General features: G+C 41.7%; 1 protein-coding gene across 1 annotated transcript in view; it reads right to left on the reverse strand.

The window, feature by feature from the left end:
• znf804b (zinc finger protein 804B) overlaps nt 1-20,289 on the reverse strand; it is a 36,599-nt gene that overhangs the window by 8,531 nt on the left and 7,779 nt on the right. Inside the window, exon 2 of the mRNA XM_073484555.1 lies at nt 4,560-4,697. Within this exon, the coding sequence (XP_073340656.1) occupies nt 4,560-4,697 (138 nt within the window). The remainder of the gene's footprint in view (nt 1-4,559; nt 4,698-20,289) is intronic.

Below are 20,289 nucleotides of genomic sequence, written 5' to 3' on the forward strand. Positions count from 1 at the left end.
GCATCGTAGTGCGGAAAAAGATAACAATTACTTCTGTTGTGTGTGTGTGTGTCTTTAGCGTGAGAGTGTATGTGTGTATTTGTGTCTATAGCCATAGGTGCGCCAGTCCTCTCAGGGAAACAGTGATTCATGCTACTCTCTCCTGTTTCCTTTTCTGACACACTTTAATCCCTCCTTTATCCATGCTTGGCAGGTGTTTGTGTGTGCATGTGCATGTTGGTGTGTTTAAAGGCTAAAAGGGGGGGCTAAGGAGTTTGGGAATAGCTGCAGTATCGTGCACCATTATCCCACCATATCTCTGGTTTCACTTCCCAGAGCTACCTCAGCGTGCAATCCACCCATTCAGGATTCGTTGTTTATGTTATATATTTGTGAACCTATCCTGTAGTATAAATTGCAACCGGATTACACCACTCTCACTTTTAGATTATGTTACGCTATTATCCACCCATACAGTATGTATCACATACACATGCACATATGCACACATCAGATTAGCCCCTCAGACATCAGATTTATTTATACACTCACTCTCTTTCACACCCAGATCTTATGCTGGAGCTGACAGTCGTCAGGTTAATCTCTGCTGAGTCTTACACAATCGGGTGTCTTTCTACATTATCGCGCGATGCTTAACATCCCACTGTCAGCTCACTGAAGACAGCATTAAGTATGTGCCAGCGGAGCAGCACTCGTGGGTTTGTATCCCTTAAACATACATGTCTTTAGGTAGGGGTGTTTGTCCATGTGTGATCATGTGTGTGTGTGTGTGTGTGTGTGTGTGCGTGTGTGTGTGTGTGTGTTTGTATTGTTAGTGCGCAGTAAGGAGCTTTCAGGGGCTTTGATGCCAAACTCATTCTATGGGAAATATTAATCATGTTCAAGCAGAGATGCATACATAATGAACTACTGCGGACAGAGCCAGGGAGGAGGAGGAAGGAGGGAGGAAGAAAAGATGAGAGTCGTGGTAGCTGTCCATGGCAATGACTTGGAGAGAAAGAGAACGAGAGAGAGAGAGAGAGAGAGAGAGAGAGAGAGAGAGAGCAGTCTGTAATAGGAGGAATATATGAAGATGAATTCCTCCTTCTTCCTTTTGCATTTGCACTCTGCCAGGTTATTGTTCTCTCTTAAAAACAGGTCCCACTGCAGGCAAACCTGTAGCTATATTTAGAGCCAAACAAAATATTGCACGCAGAACCATTTTCACTGAGCACACAGGGCAGAGATATTTCCGCTTTCCCTCTTTAAAGCCAATACTTTTGTCTTCAAAGATGATGCCATGTCCCCAACAGCGGGAAGCGATATTACTCCTGCTCTCCAACATGTCAGTCTCGCTATGTGCTGTGAAGCTCAATCCGTCTGTCAAAGCCTCGATCAATATTCCTTTAGATGTGTTAAGGAGTGCTCAGGCTGAGGCAACTATGGATGAGTCAGAGTTGATTCATATCCACTAGGGCCTTAGAATGAAGGATGATGTATTCTTAGGTAGCATGTGAGGGGCCATGCTAATGGGCTGATTGCTCTTTTATTTAAAAGCAAGTGTAATTCTGTTGTAATGAGCAATTTCTGTAATCAGCAGTAAATGCTGATAAAGCGCTGCATTCAGACATGTTTATCCTTGAATCGATGACAAGAAAAGGAGACAGAGCAAACGCAATCAGCTTCCATTCTCTAAAGCCAATACTCCTGCAGGGAAGCCGTCTTCAGCTAGAATTTCATCTGTTGTCTGCTCGGTAGGCAGAGTGGGCATGCATGCCTGTATGTGTGTGTGTGTGTGTGTGTTCCTATAGTGCCAGTGGCTACTGTCAGCTCAGTGCCTCATGCAGCTCATTTCATGTGCCCGCCGCTGGCTAAAACAAAGCATTAACATTGGCCTGCAGTTGCCTCGATTCATTTTCAAAGAACAATGACAGTGGAGGAACAGTCTCATTTAATGTTTATTTCATGTTGAACGGTGTGGGCGTTGAAAAGTGGGAAGCGGCTTGGCTTGGTTCAGAGATTGCCTGCATTTGAGGACAAATGTGTACCCGGGTAAGTGCTCGTCTGTATGTCTTTGTGTGCGAGTGTATGTCTTGGCATGACAACACATAGCTGTAGGAGAATGTGCTATCAGCAGAACCTTCAGCTTGTTAGTCCAGAGTGAAGGTTGTGTATGAAAACAAACGTGAGGGCAGAACGCAGGAGAAAAACTTGCTGCCGGCCTTTTCCTAACGGTCCATTGGCCTGATCTTGTCCAAATCGGAATAATAGAATCATACTTGAGCTGTGACTAATAGCTCCATTAGAATTTTTATTTTTCGTTTGAAGGAAGTACAAATTGAAGAATAAAGTGAATTTTGTAGCAGTGTCCCTATGCACCAGATACATACAAATCAACTGCTCTAAATTTTGAAATAAAGGAAAAAGAATCTTCTGACATTAGAAACTGGGGACTTGCAGATGAACTAAATCTTAAATAAGTATGCACGATATGATCTTTTCCCCTCATTTTCATCCAGGTTGCTTTGGTTAAGAAAAAAACACTGTCTCCTCCTGAATCTATTCCTCAAGTCAATCGTATTTTTGTGTTTATTTATTATGACCTAGTTCTTCAGCTGGTCCAACTACTGGGTCAGTTTATCTTTTATGCAATATGCATATTCAAACAATGTTTTGTTTGGGCTTCTGGAGCTCCTGGGACCTCTTTAACAGCCAATAAACATACTGAACATTGCTTAATTACCTTGATATTTTCTCTTATTCTATGAGAATTACTTTGATTTTAATAGACGATTGAAGATGACCTTTTACCCCAAATTTGACGAGAAATGCTTGGTTTTCAGTTTGTTTATAATTATGTGTTCACAGCAAACATGAAGTGTTTTTTTGTGTGGGGTGCTTACATACAAAAGCCCTATTTGCACAGTATTACCTGTGGACGTCTCTTTGTTTAATCCTGTGCGACAACAGGCAACTCAGACAACTTTACAATTATGGAATTTGATCGCAGCTCATAATATGTTGAACGGCTATACTGACATTTAAAAGAAGAAAGAAAAGGTTAGGAGCAACTAAAGCATGCTAAGTTCTGCCAGCTGTAAGGTGAGTGCACAGGGACTGTCTACAAGGTGCAACACAGAAAAGTGACTCCAAATTCATTCCACTCCAAGTTATTGTTTTGTGTTTTTTTGCTTTTAGGTGTCGCACTTTGTAGACTCTTTCCGTGCACTGGCCTGACAGAGAACACTGTAATTTGTCCAGGTCGTTTGGATCAAAATTAGGGTGTAGCTTGTTGTCTATCTTGAATAAATGAGGCATTGCTCGTGTTGACGTTCTCTTACAAATTATTGATCCCATAAGTTCAAATCTGTGAATACCATTCCAACTTCATCATCTCTTGGATATGCTGTCAGCCTTAGCTGACAGCATATCCAAGAGATGATGTTAGTGAATAGGAGTAAAATACACATGAGATCCTCTGATAATTCTAGTCCCCTGCAAATAGGGCTAAAGTCAATGCAAAGACAAGAATGAACACAAATTTGCTTCTCAACCTGCTGACGTGCCGACCTCCACTGCTAGGGTATACATATGTGTATTTAAGTTATGCTGTAATGTTGACCACTGACTTGAGATGAAATGTAATTGTACAAGAGGGGGGAAAAGAAGAGAGAGAACTAGAGTCTCTGGCGAGTGCTGAGTTCAGTCAGAAGCCAGAGGTATTCTGGCTGTTTAGGGCAAATAAACACTTGCCCGCGGCAAAACTTGCTTGCTTTCTGTGTGAAAACAGCATAACGGACTAACTGACCCCAGATGCAAGTAAAATCACTTCACCTACCACATGTAATATATCTTTATATTTGTTGTAAAAGCAGTGCTTTATGGTAATATATGTACTTTTTCATGAAATGTGTATATCCAGTGGCTAATCGCTTGACTACTTTTCTACATATTTAACATCAGGTCAGAAAAAACAAAATAAAATGAGTTTGACTGTGCATTTCGTTAAACATGCAGCAACTGTCTGTAGAACAACAACAGAACAACAGAAAACAAAAGTTCTTATTATGTCTATATAGTGTATTTAGTACCTCTATTTCTATTTCATGCTCATATTGTTTATAGCTAAGCATCATTTTTATACAGTTTCTGTGCTTCTTTCCAGCTGCTGTGGCTTAAATTTTCCTGCGTGGGATCAAAAAACTTGCTCTTATCTTATCTTCCTTAAGATATCAGCCTCTTAAAATGGAAATCTAAAGTAAATGCTGTGCTATGTGTGTGTACTGTTCCGTTTATGTGTGTGTGTCCGCCTCGAGTTGAGGTATCCCACCACTGTGTGTGTGCTTGTCAGAGTTGATGTGGTTGTCACACTCCTACTACTACCTGCTGGGAAACTGTACCCGATGGGCAGATTGACATGGAAATGTAAAGTAGCGTTCCATCAACACGCGTAACGCTAACACAACCAAATGCCACGACAAGAAATCATAAAAAAAGAAGTCCGCTTGTGTGTGTACTCGTTCGTGTGCTGTTAAGTAGCAAGTGTGTGTGCGGCTGTACTGCGGGTGCATCCCATGTACCTGTTTGTGTGCATGGTCGTAGGAATTGATGTGGTTGTCAAACTCCTGGTGTCTGAGGTACTGCTTGTGACACAGCTCACAGTAGAAAAGAGCCTTCAGATCCTCCACTGAGCAGCCCAAAGCCCTCTCTGCACGCTCCTGGAGAAAGAGAGAGACAGAGAAAACGAGTGAGAGTGTTGGAGGGATTGGAGGGGGGAGAAATGAGAGAGAGTCGGGATGGAGGCATAAACAGACAGAGACATAAAAGGGTTGGAGGGGCAGAGATAGAGAGCAAGAGGAGTCGGGGGTGGGGGGTTGAAAGAATGGCAGATTGTTAGCCATTTAGAGCAAATCTGCATCCCAGACACATCAGCAGTAATAGCCTCTACATGTGCTCTGCATAAAACTGTTAAACGGCTTCCCATTAAAGTATGCTGCCTTTTGCTGCTGCTGCTGCTGCTGCTGGAGGTTGGACAAAGGCACTGAAGCCTGGTGCTCATGGCAACTTGAGCCTGGGGACACATTTAATACAGCCACTATAATAAAAACCTGCGTATGTACTGTAATGGCAAATAGTCGGAGTTTGACTGCGGAGAAAGCGGCAATTGGGGCCGACAGACGGAAAAACTGTGAATCTAAAAGGCACAACTTAGACTTTTGTATACTGGCAGAATTGTGCATGTGACGATGGGAGGGCTCAACCAAATACACACACACACACACACACACATACATATATAAAGGTGCGTAAATAGCACTGCGCAAATGGCACATGGACCTCAGGGGATAAATCGCTTGTCTGCATGCTCACATCATCCAGAGGCCTTTTTTTTTTTTTTGTCCGAGGACATGCACAGTGGTGTGTACAATAGATGTGTGCGCTTGCTTGTGTATATGTGTGCATGCGTGCGTGTTCAGGGGTGTGTGTGTGTGCATTCATGCCATACTCTGCTTCAGAATGTAATTTCCCTCAGGCTGGGGGCTGCCAATAAACACTATTGAATTCTGTTCTACACTGACATGATGGGAATTTAATTTGAGGTTGTCACTTCTTTCTCTCTTTCTCTCTTTCTCCGCTTCTTTACTTCACTCTGTCCATCTCCTTGCTCTTTCTTCCCCATTTTTTTGCGCGTTCTCGCGCCGTCCGAGCCTTTCCTTCCGACTCGCTCTTTTCCTCCTTTCCTTTATCTCCCCTTTTATCCACTTTATTTGCCTTTTCTCTCTGTCTGGCACGCTCTTTTTCTGTTTGGTGAGCCCTGGGTCATGCGGTGACAGAGTCTATTGGCCCCAATTTGCTTCAGTAATATGCCTGCACACAGGAACAGAGGTGAGAGGAAGAGAGACGGAGGATCGGTACGCACGCGAGAGGAGAAACGACCCCTGCCTGCCCTCGGAGACACTCACTCACACACACACACACACACAAACACACAAACACACACATAGAGACACGCGGAAAAAAAAATTGCATTATTATTACCGCAGAGTCTAAAAATCCCTGTTGTACATGCCACCGGTAAATGCTATATCCAGGCAACTGTTAACTGCACACACACACACACACACACACACACACACACACACACACATACACACACACACACACACACACATGTACAGGGAAAAACTGTCCTTCCTCTAGTCCGTTCAATTTGGTTTGCAGTCAGAATGGGTTGGGAAGAAAGAATGACCAGGCCGACACAACTCTCCTGGAATCAACAGAAAGGTAACTATTATACATTGATCCGTCGTTGTTCCCCATGTGTGTGTGTGTGTGTGTGTGTGTGCGGTATCGATCCTTGAAGGCTTAAGTCACGAACAGGAAATGATCCAATCACCCAGAGCGGCCTTCCTTTGAGTGCTGCAGGGGTGATGAGATTGAGATCATGTATGCTGCGAATTTGTCAACCTTTGGGCTTATGCAAGATTACATAGGAGCCGTGTAAGTGCATGTCTTCATATACTCCCCGTATATGCGTGCGCACGTGTTTATTTTTGTGTATGCATGCCTTTGTGCCATCTAACCCTTTCTTGTCACCTCTCTGCGTTCTGTCAGGGTAATTATTTTGAACATGGAAAAATATATACGGAAAGAGGGGCACGTGTACAGTAGGTGTGAATAAATGAAAGCAGAAATGTGTGCTTGTAAATGTGTGTGTAAAGTGAGGAGCCATTTGTTAATGTCAGCGGCCTCCTGACATGTTATTCCCTGTTTTCTTACGGAATACTTAAATCAAACATGAGAGCTTTCATTTGCCCTAAACATGTACACCTCATATTCCTGCACTTATGCGCCAACATAGCATGCATATATACACACAACATCTACACATTATGCATGCACAGTCACACACTGTCTGTCAACCTGATATACCACTGCTAAATTAATCTAGACCTCAATTTACCTCACTAGCATAAATCTGTTTGCAGAAAAAAGCACAATTGATATGTGCAGACCTGAATGGACAGTGATTGTTTGCATGATTATGTCTAAGAGTGTCTGTGCAGGACTGCGAATGTGTTTCCAGGTTTTTTCTCTCTCGTTTATCCTCAATTTGTAGGAGAAGTGCCATGTTATCCCTCTTTATAGCTGAAATTATGCCACAAATAAGAGTCGTTATGAACCGTAACCAGAGTTTAAGACACACACGCATGTAATACAGTGTCTTAAGCCGTCTGTGGAAATGAACAGGTCACGCTTAAAAACACACGTTTGAGAACGTGTGCACTGAAAACTAATCGTATACAATACACTCATAAAAAAAAGTCCTCTGAAAGAAAAAGTCTCTTGAAGAACCGCTGGGAGTTCTGCAGATTGAAACTGTGGCGGCACCTTCCTGATGCAATTACCCAATTAGTCATCGCCTTCGTACCTATTCAAACTACCCTCTTGGTTTCATTCAGATGAACGAACATAACCAAAGGTGTTTCAGAATTCTTTGTCTGATTATCTTGACCTGCAAGACTGCTGATCTGCACAGAAAATCAGAGACTCATTAGATAATATGCTTATCGCTTTCAAAACTTAACTTTTGCTGAGAAGTAAGAAAGTAAGCTGACTGCGGGAGGAGCCTTATCAAGGCCGGCTTTATGTTTGAGGCCCAAGTATTTAAAAAAAGAAAGTCCACTAATTCAAACAAGAAATAATTCAATACAATCTACAAAATAATTTTACCAGTATATGAACATATTAACATGTAGAATATGGCCAGAATTCAAAGGTAGCCCCCCCAAAAATAGGGGGCAGCACATCACAACAACTGTAACAACAACTGCCGCTCTTTGTTTGCGATCCTTGGCTCTACCTAGCTACCATTAGCTATTTAGCTGAAGACTAAGCTAAGTTAGCCATGGATGCCAGAGGTCAATTTGAAGACAGGGGACACAGTATGGAGGCGATTTACAGCGGCTCTGACCAAGATTATGACTTCGGGGACGATAAGACACAGCAGGCGGGGACGGGAGAGGCGTGTAAATGACATTTGGAGCTGGAGTATTTTCACATCTTTTTTGGTGAATTGAGGATTTATTACCATCAAATCAGAGGCGATTGTGGAAGGACAGACACACGCTGTTTTGGTGAGTTTTATTTTGTTTGTCAAATTTGAATGAAGTGTGTTTTAAGCTGAGTTAACAATGCAATTGAGCTCGTAGTTGGGTAGAAGAAAGAAACTTGAATTCAGAAGGTGTTCAGTTGTATTTTCCTTCAGTTGAAGTCTTGACTTTTTGTGAGTTTATTTTTCCTGCTGAAACTACAGGGGGCTATCAAGCTATAGCCTCTTGCTGGTACACTGTAAAAAGGTTTGTAGATATTACGATGAAAAATAGCAATAGTGAAAGACTGTGAAATCCAAAATAGTATGTCACAGTTGTAGATACATTGAATTACCCTAATTCAAGAAACAATACTTAACTTTGGTTTTTACTGTCATCATATGTAGAATACACACAATTTTACTGTAAATATATTTAAATTTTGGTTAAATTCATGGGAAAATACTGTAATATATAATGCATCAATACACAATCATATATATTGTTTATTTTTAAAAATAAAACAGAAGAAAACAGGCATGCAGTCTATGCAAACTTGATGTATAGTGACTTTAATTTGCTCAGTGGTTTAATTTTTACATAATTAGTTATGATTTAACAAATGGGATTAAAATCGTGTTCAGCCACCTACTGTAGTGCACTTGAGCTAAATTGTTTCACTCGTCTCAGTGGTCACTTCCTCGGTGGTTGTAATTAAATATTGAGCAGCATTTTCATGGATGGCTGGACTCAATAGAGAGCGTGAGGGAGGACGGTACAGTCGCTGTGACACAGTGTTTTGAGAGAATTCTGTTTCCTTAATTTGATTTATTTTCTGCTAAAACAGGACGTTTGGATGGGACATAATGCAGGGAGAGATCATTAAACCCACAGGCTCAAACAAATGTGATGTCACTGTGGGAGAAGAGCTGGTTTGTGATAATACAATAACCCCGACAAAGTATGAGGCTTTGAGATAAAAATGCTGCAAATGTTTTTGTGTTATTGTGAAGTAGGTGTAGAGATTTTTATAAACTCGCCATTGTGCTTTTAATGGATAAGTGAATGTGACTGAATGTGCATAGGCATGAGTGTTGAGTACTTGAATACTTTTTGTAGAAGAGTGTGAATTATTTGTGCCTCCTCAGACTTACTAACTGCTCTGGCTCGGACATACTGAGATGAAGATGATCAGATGTGATAATTGCTAACACGATTGCAACACAAGTTTTAATTGCAATCTTGGTTCAGTACGAAATTCAAAACAAATCCACGCTAGCAAAAAAATAGGCCAAAATAACACTCGGCATGCATAATAAATCAAGGAGGGGAGAGAAAGCCAGAAGCAACATAACTGCTGGTAACAGATTCTCTCTGTTCAAATATATCAACGTCTGCTGAAGAGAACTTTTACTGCAGGGGGTAGAAAAAGTCCAAAACTTCATGGATGTGGCTTACTTTGAGGAAACCATTGTTACAGTCACTGAAGAGCTGATAGCGACTTTACAAGGTTACATGCCAATATTAGTACTATGCCTCTTTATAATATATTTGTTATATTACTGTTTCTCTCAGCTTTTGTTACATTTCTTTCTGATTCTTTCAAGCTCAGCTACAGTAACTGACTCATGCTGCTATAACACCTTGTTCAGCACACAAATTGATTCTTTTATGATTGAGGAAAACTGGTGAGAGACACTCAACTGCCTCATATGATTCACTTGTCTGCAATGCATGTTATTTGATATATTATTGCCTTATTATATAGTATTGCCTGCATTTACTTCCCGGCAAAACATGGGTCTCGGCTGATCTTCGTCTTGTTGACGGCTATCAGACTATCGGCAAATAAGGTGACATTCACCGATGGCAGTGGCTGATGTGTCACATCAATTTTGAGCTGGCACATTCATGAGCTACTGGCTCGTGACATCCCAGCCATCAGTTTGTAAGGTTTTATAAGTTCTGAAATATTCCCATCATTGAGTAGATAGTTGTATAGAATATTAAGAGGGCTTTTGAAGGAGTTATTTTTCAGAAAAGAAGGTTATATTAAAGAGGTTCTATGTAGTTTTGGAGAAGAAATTCAAACTCTGAATTTTAATATTTACAATGAGGTAATAATACAAACTCAGAAGTATTTATTTTTTCCATAACTGAATAAACAAGCTGTTCTCAGTGGAAAATAAGGTCCCGAGAACACTGTTTGAAGCTAGAAAGGTGGCAGGGTCCGCCGAATATAAATAAAAAACTCAGCATGAAATCATGTTGCCCTTTAAGGTCAGTTTGTTTCAGTCATTAAAATGTGAGTTTTGTTTATTTAGTTTGTTTTGGTATAAAAAAGGAATCAATAAAAATGTTTCTCTTCTGACAAAACTACACAGTGCACCTTTAAAGGTATGTTTAATTCATTTGAATGATCGAATTTCAAAGAAAATGTAATAAAGGGCTGAATCTTTGAATCAGTTTTGTTTTTCAAATGAAGATTTCTATGTTTCCCCGGCACAAAAGGGGGAATAAATAACAACAAAAACAAAATAAGCAGCAACAAAAACCACTGATATCAGCATCAGCTACTGGCCAAATTTGCTATTTCAAACAACAATCAGTGCATCTTTAGTATTCATATCTACTGTTTCATATTTTGAACAACTGGATGGAAACGAACATGAAAAAGGAGCAAACATAATAAGTGCGTCCTCTATTGTGCAAACTACTGAATACACCTTCTGGGATTTCATAGTGTTGTCTTTCACAAAACAACATTTGGTAAGTACAAGACGAGATCTCTTAGAAATATCAAGGCTACCTGCCTTTTGAAAATTTCATTTCACTTTAAAGTGTGGTATCTGTTTATCTTCGAGAAGAGAAGAGAAGAGAAGAGAAGAGAAGAGAAGAGAAGAGAAGAGAAGAGAAGAGTGACGCAGGGACAAACTCTGAAAAGGGGATGTTTATGAATTCAGACTTCTAATTGCTACTGTGCCTTGTGAGAACAATTCAATAAACAATTCATAACTGTTTATCAAGCCCAATTAAGTCTTTAATTATCTTCAGCTATAATTATCACCCCAAACTTGGCCACTGCAATGAACAGAAACAATTCCATTTGTGGTAAAAAAAAAAAGTAATCCAGCAAATCTGTTTGCCTCCCGCGCTCAGTCAGTCTATTTACATGTATCTGCTGCTCTGTTTTCCTCTCAGCCTGTCTCTAAAGTGTTCCTGTGATTCTCTCCATCAGACACACATGCACAAGTGGAGAGAGTCTGGCGGTGTGAGAGTCTGGCAGTGTGATGTGATTTCTGGCCAGTCTTCTGTAGCTAATGACAGCTGACCTGAGGGCTAAGTTGCTTGTTACTGTAATGACCTGTAGATCTCAGCGGCAGACACGCTTGTGCACACGCGCGCACACATGCGAACACACACTGCCAAACAGGATAGCTGAGTGTTAATGAGCTGATATTTGCAGCCCTAATGCATTTCCCTTGACTGCCTTTAATATGCCTCCATGGCCAGTACCAACCCATTTATCCATTTGATGTGTGTGTATGCATCAGCATGTACGTCCCAGCCTGTGCTATTGTCTACGTGTCACAATCTGATAGTGTTTGTGTATCTTTGTTTGCTCTGGATCATTAGAAGCATGGCCAAAACAAGTAGAGGGAGCAGCCATAGCCAAAACCACAGATGTGTTGACCATAGATACAGTCATCAGGGTTTTCGAACAGCCAAAAGGACAGATGTGCTAGTACCAGCGAGCTACGTCATCTCACACACTGCCAGCAACCAGCTCTGTGAAAGAGAAACACCAGACAGGCTGAAAAAACTCAGAATGCAAGATTACCACAAACATGGAAAAGTACAGAGTGTATTCCAAAGATCCAGTGTCAGGTTTGACTCATCGCGTCTCTGTGTAATCGCTATGCTATCTTAAGCAGCAGCCTCTACACCATGAATCACCGATGTTTGTCTAATTCTCTTCCTTTTCTTTGTGTCTTGCTGATAATATTACCAAAATGTTCTGTCTCCCTCTGACCTTTTGAGTTGGGCACCAGGCAAGAAACAAACGGAATAAATAAATGATGAGGAGATTATATTTGCTAATTTGCCCTGTGCCCTTTGCTGCCTCGTTGAAATGTGGAGTGCTTCTCCCTGGATTTGATCCCTAAACCGAGCCTGCGTCCATTTTCATTCTTGCAGACGTTTCGTTTACTTTTAATCTTCAATCTGCTTCTCCACTTTAAATTTCAACACTGTGGGAGGCATATGGCATTTCAAATGGGGCAATGACAATGAGTTATAGTGCCAACTCCCAGCTTTAAATGGGTACTCCAGTGATTTAGTATTGCATAAAACTGAGGCACTAGCAAGAAACAGAAAAAGAGGAATACTCATAATTGGTAAAGCAGAGACTGAGATATCTTGAACTTTAGTCTATGCATCATACATTCCCCTTAATGCAACTCAATAGCTTTCATCCCTGATAAATGCTCACATCTTAGTGCGTAACCCCAGCTTTCTGTTGTGAACTTTAAAGCTGCTGTAAGCGTTATTTTCTTGTTAAAATATGTGTTTAACAGCTCTATATCCCAACAGTAATCACTGTTATAGAGTGTCTGGTCAGTAACTCTCTCCTCCCTCTCCTCCTCCTGCTCATGCTCATGCAGTGAAATAGAACAGACATTTTCTGGTATCCCTGCCCACTTTATCCAATCAGGACAGAGATATATAGGCGGTCCTATCTGCTCGTTAACGTGCAAAGAGCAGGATCCTCCTGTTTGCTGCTATGTCTGCATATTACCGCTGCACGTTCATGTGGTGACGTAGAGAGGAGGGAGGAGACTTCTGACTGCAAAACGACCAGGAAGTTAACTAAATGATGATAACGCTTGCAGCAGCTTTAAGTCTCCAGTGAAATCCAGGATAACCCTGGTGACATCATTATTTTTAAAAGTGCCACAGGAGACTGTATACACTTCCAGAATGAGTAGCTTCCATTGTGACGAATTAACTTCAGGTTCGAAGCAGCAGGTTTAAAATCGGTGAACTGCTCCTTTATTTTAAAGAAGATTACATCAAAATCAAATGGAATGCACAGAAATTACAATCCTTTTCAAGCAAAACTCCCCATTCTATAGGGACCAAGGGTAATAGTGCAATTACAGTAAACACAAACTTTACTAAAGTCACCTATTTATCAATTGGTCACAAATCCTGGTCACTACTAGAAGTCTTAGATCCAGACATCAGCAGAAACTTGGTCTCTTCCCTATTAAGATCACAGATATGTTTAAACCTTCTGTTTCTTTTTCTATTCTATGCTGTGACGATGCTGTGCTTATGGTCTGGTTAGGTTTAGGTGCAAAAAACACTTGGTTAGGGTCAGGAAAAGATCAAGTTTTGGCTTAAAATACCAGTTTTGGTCACCACAAACACAGCTATAAATTGTCCCGAGGAAAATATCCAGTGGTTTCACACTTATAAATGTTTTAACACAGTCTTGAACTGTGTTAACTGGCTTGGCACCCTTCTCACCTGTACAGTAACTGAACCATCTAAATCTGAATGTATCAGTGGTTTGCAAAAACGTTACCTGCCAACATTTTATGCGGGCTGATTGTCCTGAAAATTGAGCGTTTATCATACAGAATGAAAACGGAAAATATGTGACTGTTGAGATACTTACAGGCTGCACAGTGAGTTCTGCTTTCATGCTGTTTTTTAAGTAAGTACACTGCGTTACAGATGTACTCTTAAAATAAATCTGTCTGCAGGCAACTATGTTGCTGAAGACCTAAACTTCGCTATAAAAGGAGAAATCTACAAGTTAGCGTCCTCCTCAGTCTAAATATAACGTGTGACACATCACATCCTTATATAAAAGAGGGTGTAAAATAGTGACAGAAGTGTGTTCAAAAGCCTCAAAATAACCTGACTGCTTTTGTCTGGGGCAACAGCAGGAAGTCTGTGGCATGAACAAATCGCACCGCTCTCCTGTTGAAGTCATAAATCTATGATTAGTCACAAGGCCCGACCAAACGATCACTCAGCGAGCGATCAAAATTTAATTCCCTGTCCATCACAATGCAAGGCCAAATAGCCCCTCCGCTGATCTGTCCGCCCCTCCCTGGCTTCATTCTCTCCATCTCTCTCCATCTCTCCTCCCCATTCAACAGGGCTCCCTTGTTTTCACATAGTTATTCATGTGATGTATCATTGATCAATCCTACACCGTGCCACATTTAAAAATCTACCCACCTCTCAATGCCCCCCACCCCCCTCTCTTCTCTCAATCTCTCTGCGTTCGTGTCATCCTGCATACAATGTGAGCTCAGCCTCTGGCTCGTGCAGGACAAGTTAAACTGATTCACCGGGGCAGAGCATAGCTTACAGACAAAAAAAAAGCAAAGGACATCTTAAGACATTTTCTCCACTTGAACAAACATGACCCATAGTTTCTTTCCAGACGTTTTGTGGATAAAATTTGTGTTGGGGTGGGATGCTAGGCGTGAGCACGAGTGCATGAAAGCTTGCATGCAAATTCCTAAAATACCCAAGCGTACTACAGACTGTGGTCTCCTCTGTGTCTTTTAATGTATTTTTATGATCCAACCACTCGCTCGCTGTGCTCTTCAGGGACTTGCATTTGTTTCTCTAAAAGCCGAAGGTTTCCTTCCCTTTCTCTCAGTGCACATTAAGGAGAACATCATAAGCCAATTACAGGAAGACAAAGAACGGTAGGTATAAAGGATGGAGAGGCGAACTTTGCTCTTTGCCTCTGCAATTTCGACATATATATACATGCCGTCACTGTAAGAAAGCTTTTTATGTTGTCTGTTTTTCTTGCACATATTGTTTTCCTCTCTCCACAACTGCTCTCAGGAGGTGAAAATGACATAAAAAGAGCCCTTGATGGTTAGATTGGTGAGATCTGATCGTCTTTCGTCCTTTCGCCCTCTCCCATCACTCCGCCTCTCATTTTATTTCAGGTATTTCTTTTCTATTGCAGTCTTTTATATTATTTTGTGAGTTTCTCTCAGTTCCTCTCTCATATCTGTTGTCCTCTCTCACGCGTTAAAGGCACTTGTCAGTTATGTGTCCTTCCATCTGTGCACCTATCAGGCTTCTCTCCTCTCTTGCTAAATGTCATCTCCAGTATTAAATGCTTTCCTCTCCCAGCTGGCAGAATGATGGAATTATATGGACCATACACTCTTGACATTTAAATTACATACACAATTGAATACCGTGCATGGATAAATGGATAGATGGTGTAATTCAGTTGGTGCACGCATGCATGCATGCACACGCACGCACACACACACACACACACACAAACACAGAGCTTCAATGACTAGTTGATTAATTGATTGAAAGAAAATGAATAACCAACTGATCTGATAAACAATTAATCGTTTAACCAATTTTTCCAGCAAAAAATGAAAAACATTTGCTGGTTCTTCCTTAAAGGGGATCTGTTGTGTTTTTCATTTTTTTCCTTTCCTTCAGACTTTTATATCGGTTCTTGTGCATGTAAAAGGTATAAAGGTTAAAAAGGTCAAAGTCCGCACCAACAGAAGCTCCTCTATCCCACAGAAAACCCTGCTCCTGAAACAGCTTGTCAGTAGTCCCGCCTTTAATTCCCGGACTTTGTGACATCACACTGCATCACATATTTGCATAATTTATTCCAGATGGCTAGTTTGGCACATAAAAATTGCTTAAAGAGACGGGTGCTAAAACTGAGTGTTTTAGACAGAGGGAGAAAACTGATGTGTTTTTTGAGCAGTAAAGTATATAAACAACTTATTCTAGTAGTAACCCAAAATACAATTACAAAAATGAAAATGATCATAATATGGATATGGTCATTTTCTTTGTCATTTATGACAGTAAATGAAGAGTCTTTGGGTTTTGGACTGTTGGTTGGACAAAAGAAGTAACTTGAAGACGTAACTATGGCTCACTTCACTGTTTTTTAAAAATATTTTATTGACTAAACGATTGATCAATACATTTTGTCTGTCCAGACAAGGCGGCTGATTGACTGCCTCAAAGAGGATTGTGTCTTTATCTTTTAGCATGATCAAACTGGGACTGTAATCTGTCAGTGTGATGATACAGATTAGAGTGAGAGACAAGTTAAGAAGATGAAGGTAATCAGTTTGCAAAGTGACAGATTTAAAGAACAGGATTAATACAATCGCAGATTACACGCTACGCTCTAAACGCTCATCTAAGTCTCGGCATCTCAAATGCTCACAGACGAGGAATGAGGAGTGTGACAGACTGAGGGGCGAAGCGAGGGAGCGATGGGTTGCTGTTGTCGGTGAATTGAAGAATGATTGCTCTCTTTCAGGCATTTATGATTGCGGTTTCTTTTGAAGCTTTGAAGCGCGGGTGAGCGTTTGTATGTGTGTGTGTGTGTGTGTGTCCATGTTCACTCTGTGTGGTTCATTTTTGCTATCAGGGGACAGCATGAGTGTGTCCAATAAGGGTGAGTGATCTTTTCTCCTGCATGTTAGAGTGTGAGTACATGGATTCCTAATGATACTACAGATGAGAAGGCTAAAAGGAACTGTTCGCTTTGACATCATCGCACTCATCCAGGAGGCACACACAGACTCACTGCAGTTGCTCTCTGGTGCACATCAGTCCAACTTTGCTAAAGCTGGTTTTGCTGTACTCAAAGATTGTGTAGCAGTTAAGACCCGGTGCTGGCCGGGGATTGAAATCCCGCCAGGACTCACTCGGCTTTCAACATCCAGCTCTGCCTCCTTCCATCTCTTTGCTCGCCACATCTCCTTCTTTCACAGTGCGTCCACGCTATCGTTCCCAACTTCTATCCAGCCCTCTGTATGGCAGCATTAGTATGTATGGCCGTGTAGCTCAGGGTTTAGAGGTTTATGTCTCCTAATAGACAGAGATTTGTCCTGTCACACCAACACCCACATACAGCTTAAAAAGAGAGAGACAGAGAAAACGACTCCCTCAGCTCTCTCTCTCTCTCTCTGTGTGGGGGGGAGAACGAACATTTATGTCCCTGTCTTATCTCCAGAGAGAAAGGTTCCATTTCTGTACAGACAAATTATAAAGCACTCATTTGTGGCCTTCTCTTCTTTTCTCCCACGCTTTCTATCTCCGTCTTCCCCCTCTCCCGCTGCCTCTCTCTACCCCTTTCTCTCCCTCGTTCATTCGCCGTGATTGGATTAAGACCAAAGAAACAGAGTGAGGAGATGAGGAAGGGATGAGGGCTTATTAGGCATTTGAGAGGTGAGATGACATAAAGCTGTGCAGAAAGAGATTGAGAAGGGGTGTATGTGACCATGTATGGGAATGTGTGTGTGTATGTGTGTATGGTGCACTTCTGTATTTATACTCGCAGAAGGTGGGGTGAGAAGAGGGAGGAAGTGAGGCGTTTAGCTGTGGAGCACTTTAATCAAGGGGCGAGCAATCCTGCATGACCCACTCTGTCATCCATTATTGATGCCTGCCTGAGCCAGGCTGATGAATCATTAAGCCACTCATCAGGCCTGGGAATTCTGCCTCCTCCTCGGCCGATGACACTCATTTACATAAATCACACGCTGCCATTTTTCACACGCTCACACATAAACACAAACACACACCCACACGCAGCCACACACACAAAGTTCATCGATTTTGGCTCGCTTTGCGCTGTGCATGGCTCACACTTTTTTTTTTTTTTTGCGGAGCTTTTCCAAAACACACACATCTCTGTCATACCTGGAAGAGGTAGAAGTTAGCTCGAGCTGCGAACACAGAATTTAGAACAGGGCTTATCTTGCTCACGACGAGCTGCAACACCTGCATGCTCAGAGACGAGAGACAATATGCTCCACATCCTCCGGACCTCACATTATATCAGTTTCATTTTACTAGACGACAGAGACATTTTGCATATATTATTCATGCAATCGCACATGCACAAATGCATAGCTGACTTCACATGAGGAGGGGAGAGAGTGAAACAGGAGGAATGACAGAGTGAGACAAAAAGAGGCAGAGAGAAGCAGATCTTAGAGTTTGTGTTTACTTCTTGCCTCTAGGTTTTATGGCAGAGGAAAAGTGGAGAATCTTAGGGAAATTGATGAATACCCATGGTATGCAGGCACACATGCACTCGCACAATCCACCCACACATTTCTTCTCATCTTTGTGGGGGTTTCCCTTCCTCTCCTCTCCTCTGCTCTGCTCTGCTCTCCCTCTATTCTCCTCCCCTCCTGCTGTTTCCATGTCTTCCCATTCAGTGTGGTGACTAATCCAGTACCACAGGGTAAGAATATACCTCACAGCAAGGGTAGGGAGGCCCCATAGCAAAGTCCTGCACAAACGTGCAAACACAATCATGAAAAACATACATACACAAACAGACAGACAGATGAAACCAGCACCCTGCCCGTATGAAGGAGGGAGCCAAGGCCTTGTGGCTGGTAGCTGGAGGCTGCTTGCGGACCGCTGTGATCCTGCCATCCTGGCAGCGCGCAGCCAGGACATTTCTGCACAGCGCTAAGCTGAGCGCCTGGCGTCTTCAATCTGCTAAACATAGGAATGCTGCTGCTCATGATAATTGCAGTAGGTTGTTCTCTCCATCACGGCTGATGTGAAGGCAGGTTGAAGCAAACGGCATGAATTATTAGTGTCTGCATCATGGCTCGCGCTGCTGGTGGAGGTAAGTCTGATATAATTTGATGCATTGTTACTGATGCATGACCGACCCTGCACTATCAGAATGTCCTAGCAGGTCCTATCTGCTCTGATACATAAACATGAGAGCACACCAGAATGAACACACAAGAGAGCTCACACAATGTTATTATAATACGACATGCATTTTTACCCCACTTGTGCTCTTTGTGTTTTTTTTGTTTCCCTTCATGCCCAAATGCATTACTGTTTGATATGTGCACACACACAGGCAATATACTCCAAAGTACACAGAGATATAATAAGGTAAGAGTTCACTAATGCCCTTTTCATCTCCCTGAATCCTTGACCCTAACATTGACCTTTTCGTCACTCATTTTTCCCCAGGGCTGCGTCTGTCAGGGGTCAGAGTTAAAAAGTGAAAGGTCAGGGGTAAGAGGCTGTGGCTGAGACAGCAGAAACATGAAAGGCTCACCTTGAGATTCAACAAAGCTTCATTGATAAAAAAAAAAAATCTAATTATTTCTTATCTGCGTTGGATGAATGAGATTCTGAGAGTTCCTAAATCTACTCAAGTGAAAGATTTATTGTAACATAGCATGTTAACAATACCTCATGATAATAAGAAATACATCTCAGTTTTTCTAGACAGCAGACATCCAAATGAAAATTTCAACATACAAACTACCAGTCTATGCATACCTTATAAAATAAGATTTAAATAATTATTTCAGTCCTAATTCAGAGAGTGTATTGGTGTACCCAGCTGTGCAGTATGCACCAGAACAGCCTATTCTGTGCAAGGCACAGCAATGCAAAACATGAAAGCCTTGATCTTATGTCAACGATTTCAGGGAAGTGAAACTTGTTCATATGCATTAAAATTCCTCTGCCACTTTGATCTATAAATGCAACGTGCCTGCTCGACTTCTTTCAGTCGCAGTTATTTTTATAAATTGGCCTTATGCACATGAAAAGTGGAAAAAAAATATGATCTGAAGATCAAGCTGAGGATGAAATCCAAGTTGCTTTATGCAGGAGGAAGCCCCTTGGTCTCTGCGAGGCTGTGACTGATTCCTGGGCTTCGGCTCAACCAGGAGGTGCTGGTTCACAGCCTCTCTTTCAGTGAGTCATCTCTCCTCCAGAGAAGAGATAATTAATTTGTCTGAGCTGCTCTTAACCCGAGCGTGTGTATCAGTGGTGGAGACGCACACACAGGCATTCAAGCACACAGGTGCGAAAATACGTGTAACATGCACACTCACATGTGCATGCAGGCAAATACTGTATGCACGCCGAGGGTTAATGGTGCTATAATTGTATCCCCACATCTGCTCCTACGTAGAAACATGAATCCAGGTAGAGCAGCAGGATGTGAAGCAGTCAGAGACTAAAATTGAGGTTATTGAAGAACAGAAATACTGACCAACAAATAAAGCACATCCTCTCTTTTCTTTCATTCCTTCAAGGATTTTTCAGCAATATTGCTGCTGCAATATTACTCCCATCGCCTACGCATACAAACTCCCATATAGGCATACTGTAAACACAT

Source organism: Pagrus major, chromosome 17, assembly GCF_040436345.1.
Source record: "Pagrus major chromosome 17, Pma_NU_1.0".
In the NCBI taxonomy this organism is placed as follows: domain Eukaryota; kingdom Metazoa; phylum Chordata; class Actinopteri; order Spariformes; family Sparidae; genus Pagrus; species Pagrus major.